General features: G+C 42.3%; 1 protein-coding gene across 1 annotated transcript; it reads left to right on the forward strand.

The window, feature by feature from the left end:
• Positions 1 to 741: 741 nt before the first annotated feature.
• LOC308572981 (olfactory receptor 5AR1-like) lies at positions 742 to 2,358 on the forward strand (the record flags this gene model as incomplete). Its single annotated transcript, XM_081169599.1, has 2 exons — positions 742 to 802; positions 1,404 to 2,358. Exon 2 carries the CDS (start codon positions 1,411 to 1,413, stop codon positions 2,356 to 2,358), a length of 948 nt encoding a protein of 315 aa, XP_081025725.1. The 5' UTR covers positions 742 to 802; positions 1,404 to 1,410.
• Between the last annotated feature and the right edge of the window lie 3,642 nt (positions 2,359 to 6,000).

Genomic DNA, 6,000 nt, shown 5'->3' on the forward strand with positions numbered 1-6,000 from the left:
CTAATAAAGCTGAAATAGATACCATCATCATTTTTTCTGCATTTTTGTTATGTCGGTAAGAGATATTGCATTCAATTGTACCAACTCTTTAAAAGCCTTTCATTTTGACATTTGCAGCAAACTGACACAAAATCAGGGGGGGGGGGAGTCAAAAGAAAGAACCTGTGCCCAGTTGTATTTGTTTAAACATAATAGAATATGGAATATTATGCTTAGAAGTAAAACTCATTGAGTTCAGCCATATATACTCCCCCTAATAACTGCAGCCTTAATTATTGAAGCTTGTTTTATTGTCCAAGATTCAAGAATAGCAGGTGGTATGGATGGAAGCTGCTGCAAAAAGATACTGGAAGCAAATCTTTCTAGGAAGCAGCAATGTGGGTATGTAACAATATGAAACATGCACTTGATGATTGCACCAGACTCTTCAAAGTCTTATGCTTGAGCTGGTTGTTTCTGAGTACTATGCTTACATGAGAAATGAATGGGCATCAGTTGAGGATTTCTGATTTCGTGGGTGTGTGCCGATCCGATCCCACCCAACTGCCATGTATACTCCAGAAAGCTGTCCACCAGGTAATGTGCATCTCACTTGGAAAAAATCCTTCTCATACCTGCACCATCCAGGGGTCCTTTACATCATGTGTTGATTATGACCTGATGACTCATGCCTAAGCTCAACAATGGCTGACATTTATAACTATTTGGTGGGATTCAATGAACAACTCTCATGAACAGGAGCCCATTTGATGACTTCCAACTTCACAACAGGGGTTTCTCCCTCTCCTCCCCTATAGCCCTGGTAAGGAGAAACCCCAAACTTCACTCAGTGGGAGAAGGTAATGGAACATCCTATCTAACAAGCTGATGTACTTGTCATGACAGAACATTCAGAAGAACCCAGCACTTAATTCCTCTCATTGTGCTTCAAGTCATGGAAGGTGATATTTTTAAAAATTGTCACGATTTCTGATCCTTTCTGCAATTTTCATTCAAGTCATCACTTGATTGTGCATTAATTAGCCCCAGTGCTGGTAAAGATAGTCATAACTAGGGGTAGATGAGAATTTGGTTTGGGTTTTAATGAGAAACCACCCAGTTTACACTTTTCAAACCAATATGATAGTCAAAAACTTTAGACCAAATCTACACTGCTCTGAATTTTGTGATGCAGTTCTTCCACCAATTAATATGTACAAAAATGCATATATACATTACTGAAAATAACAAAGAGAACTGAATTAGGTGAAATCACTTGCCAATATGTGTATAATAATTGAAAATACATGCAAAAATGTGTTTATTGAAAGAAATTCAGACTAAAATGCTGACACATTTTCATGAGAATTTTTAAGAATAAATAAATAAAATTACTTACTTTTTTCTTTTTCTTTTCCTCTTAGGAAAACTATGGGATTAATGATGGAGTACACAAATCAAACCATGGTGACTGAATTCATCCTTCTGGGCTTTATGGAATATCCAGAGCTGTGGGCCCTTCTCTTCCTGCTGTTCCTCTTGATCTACATTGTCACAGTGTCAGGGAATATTGGCATCATCATACTAGCCACCCTTGATGCAAACCTGCACACTCCCATGTACTTTTTCCTCAGCAACCTATCTTTGGTTGACGTTGGCTATTCCACCACTATCGCTCCCAGGTTGCTGATGACCTTTCTGGAGAGCAATAATGCTATTGCATTCACAGAGTGTACCGTGCAATTTTTCTTTTTGTGTTTATTTATCACAGTCGAAACTTGTCTTCTAGCTATTATGGCTTACGATCGTTTCACTGCCATTTGCAACCCATTACTCTATTTTGTTGCCATGTCTAAAAAGCTCTGTCTGGTCTTAGTAATAGGTGCATATATTTGTGGCTTTGTGAATTCAGTTGCACAGACTTCATTGATATTTAGCCTTTCTTTCTGCAGCTCAAATGTTATCAATCATTTCTTTTGTGACATCCCTCCCATCCTGAAACTTTCCTGTTCAAGCACAGAAGTGGCTAACACTGTGCATTTCATCTTTTCTACTGCAATAGTCACGGCCACTTTGTTGATTATCCTCATCTCCTATATCTACATTATTTTTGCCATCCTGCGGATTCGCTCTGCTCAGGGCAGACACAAAGCTTTTTCCACCTGTGCCTCTCACCTAACATCTGTCACAATCTTCTATGGGACCATTATCTTTATGTATCTGAGGCCCAATTCCAGTGTCTCAATGGATGAAGATAAAATTGTTTCAGTGTTCTATACTCTTGTGATCCCAATGCTAAATCCGTTCATCTACAGTCTGAGAAATAAAGATGTGAAGAATGCTTTCCTAAGGATGACTGGAAAGATCTCATTAAATTAAGTCAGTTATTTAGATGAGTGAGCTTCCAGTAGATAATAGCCAAGGAAGTGTGTATTTGTTCTCTCTCTGTGTGTGTGTGTGTGTGTGTGTGTGTGTGTAATTGTCCTGATGTGTTGCTTTTTCTTCTTCTTTTTCTTTTTTTGCCCATTCCACATTTAATAGTCAGTAGGTGGCATTAATAGTACATAGCATCGTTGGCTGGCATCTGTGTGTATTGGGAGACAATGGATGAGTTTGTCCTCACGGGTGAAGTCAAACCGCTGGAGAGTTACAGTGGGTGGTTGGACATTGGGGAAGCCCTGATATTGGGTAGAGGGTAGCTTGTAACCTCTTCCTGCCCCTCTTTGGTTACGGGTATTTTGTTAAAGGGATCCGGGGAGAGTGGCCTATAACCAACACCCAGACGGGGACTAGGGTCATATTACTCCTCTAGCAGGGACTGCCCAGGGGATCCACTATTTGATGTAGGTCATAGGCCCGCTCCCCATGGTGGTCTATCATTAGATGGATTCCCAGCAGATGGGCTGGAGTGATTTAAATTGGCTTCACCCAATGTTTTTGAAAAACCACTCACATCTGTAACTAATAAAAGTGGTGGCCTATTTGATCCACAAATCGTATATACTGTTGCCTGTCTATGTATTCACCCCTAGGGAGCTGCAGGTCCATGGGGTCTTGGCATGCAATTACAGCAGCTGCTGTGGCTGTAGAGACTGATACAAGAGACACATGTGTAGTTGCATCTGTGGCGGATGAAGGCATCTAGTTTTGCTGCTACAGATGCACCATGACATTTCTTCTTTCTGTGGTCCTCCCAGTGGTCTTTCCTCCTTTGGTCACTGCTGTGGATACATGATCTGACTGTCTCTAGGCACTGTGGTTGTCTGCCAGGAATTCCCACATGATGGGGTTAATGTTGCTAGCATTCATGTCACGTTTGCAGAAATCTTTTGTAATGCAGAGCTAGTCTTCCAGTTGGCTTGCTTTATTTTCTGCTCAATGTTATCTTCTTTTCTTTATTTAAAAATTTATACTTCACATTTTAAATATAAATCCAAGCCATCATGGTTTGCAGAGAACTATAACATTGTTAAAAGACAATGAAAACAGTTCAGACTACTAAAATGATGGTTAGCACTCAATTTTAGTAATCAGTTCAAACCAATAGAGGGACCAACAAAATTAGTATAAAAACTAGGCAACCCAAACTAAAACACAGTAGAATAAAATGGATTGGCTGCTAATCTGAAGTTTAAAAGGTGGGAGTCTGGTGTTTCTCTCTGGAGAGGTAATGCTACAATCTGGGTGCCACATTGGAAAAGGCCCTGTCTTGCATCCCAACCAATTAGGCTTCTGGATATGAGATACATATTGAAAGCCTCTGAAGTAGAGCACAGTCGATGCACAGAATTGTGTTTCTTTGCCACTGACAGCATAGAGCGATATTACAATCTCATCTTGTTACTATCCTGCTCAGATATTACTAAGAAGGTTGAAGAGGGAGCTTGCAAGCTTCATCCCAGCTGGAGCCAGCTCCAAAGCTTCATAGACTCTCTGGGGAGTCTGCTCTCCTCTCCTCTCCTCTCCTCTCCTAATTAACTCCCATTTCTGCAAAATATTGCATAGACTCTCCAGGGGGGTTTGCATCTTTCCCTCCCAGTTGACCTCAGTCTCCAGGGTGAGAGCAGATGAAGGAAAAGAACTGGGCTGGTCACAAGAGGAGGAAGAGGGGTTTTTGAGGGTTCATGCACACCTGGCATGAGATGCAGGGCTGTAAATAAGGAGAGTGCATTGGAGAACTAGAGTGGTAGGAGCCTAGGACTGCTGCCTTCACCACCTAGAGCATCTCCTGGATGCCCTGTGGAGCATGGAGTGCTGAGAGACAGGACTGGAGGCTGGAGAGTCTGCACTGTAAAAGGTGTTTCTTATTTATTTTCATTTCAAGTGGAGACCAAAGGGGTCATTTCAAGAAGAAGTGGATGGGAGGGGGGAGGCTGCATCAGAGGCTGAATAAAAAAATGCTGGAGTGAAAGAAAGTAGTGGTGGAAGGGGGAGTATGTTTAAGAAAAATGGATGAGTTTTTCAGACTAAAACCAGTACTGAAGATAGAGCTATATTGATTCACAAGCGGCTTCAACTAGCCCAGTTATATTTTTTGGGCTCCCAACACCTGTGTTTTTAAACTCAGTGCTTGGGTAATAAATTGTGTTGTGTAATGTAGAAATTTAAAAATGTCTGCTTTTGGTGTGAAAAGAGGTCCTTGCCATTGTTATTTTGGTGGGCTACAATTCCCATCTTAAACACTGACTTTGAGGAATAACTGTTGTGTGTGTGTGTTTGAGTTTAAAGCAGAGGCTGGGTAGGAGTGCTTTGTTGAAGTGCAGTACTTGGAAAACCTGTTTTGATATCCAGTGCAGTCTTCTAGTTGATAAAAACACTGACAGAGAAAGTTCCAGTATTTTCCCTTTAAATATATTTTGCAAAAAAAGATGTCACCGGAGACAGACTATTCCAGCCAGGAGTATTCATTGTTCCAATTATCATTAAACATTTCATTCATGATTTCAGCCAACAGGAGACTGAATCACTATGACATACTAACATGCATACAGGGAGTAAAGAATATCAGGACTGTGACATTCAGGACTGTGACAAATGTGGTCCTCATGTAACTCTAAGTCCATAGGACCCTTTCAAGCAGCGGCGTAGCGTGGGTTGTCAGCACCCGGGGCAAGGGAAGTAATTTGCACCCCCTAACTCGGGGCAAGGCAAGTAATTTGCGCCCCCTAACCCCTAACCTGCCGCTGCTGCCAGCTTCTTCTTGCTGCTGCCTGGTCTGGTCTGGTGTGGTTCTCTCCCGTGCTCAGCGCTGCACTGGGCGGCCACTGCACTGTCCCTCCCCCAGATAGTCGCTCGCTCGCTCTCCGCACCGCACGCCTGGAACCCACCCCCTCCACAGTGGGCGGTGACCCAGCTGCTCGGATCGGATTCGCACAGCCAGCACTGCAGTGAGAGAGAGTGAGTGAGCCAGGTAGGGGCAGAGAGCTGCGAGTGCGAGCGCCCCCCCGATGTTGCGCCCAGTGCGGCCGGGCCCCCCTGCACCCCCCCACGCTACGCCACTGCTTCCAAGCTAAAACTTCCTCACTAGACCATGCCTTTCATTAGCCTGCCCTCCACAAGAACTTTTGCCTGCCAGGAAGGTGATACCGAATTCTGCCACTGGGCTTAAGGTCATGGGAGGTGATAGGAAGAATCAGTCCCAGATTTTTGAGTGGATTTTTGAGGTCCACTAGCGATGGAGGTTAAATTGAATTTTGTTTGCATTTTAGTGGAAATGATTTAATTTGTACTTCTTGAACCAATATGCAAACCAAAATTCAGCTATGCTTAGAAATGTGAACTACCCTGTATTTTATTATGGTACAAAAATGCATATAATGGTGAAAATTACCTTCAAAACTGGATTACATTAGGGAAAATCACATCAAAAAAATTCATATTAGTTAAACGGCATAGGAAAATGTGCTTATTAGAAGAAATTTGCACTAAACTGCTAGGAAATTTTCATGAGGATTAAAAATATATACAGTACTTGTTTCACAGTTTCATTTTCTTCCTCCTAGGGAAACTTTGGGGTAAAAC

The sequence above is a fragment of the Podarcis bocagei genome (genome assembly GCF_964188305.1).
Source record: "Podarcis bocagei genome assembly, chromosome: 1".
NCBI classification, from domain to species: Eukaryota; Metazoa; Chordata; class Lepidosauria; order Squamata; family Lacertidae; genus Podarcis; species Podarcis bocagei.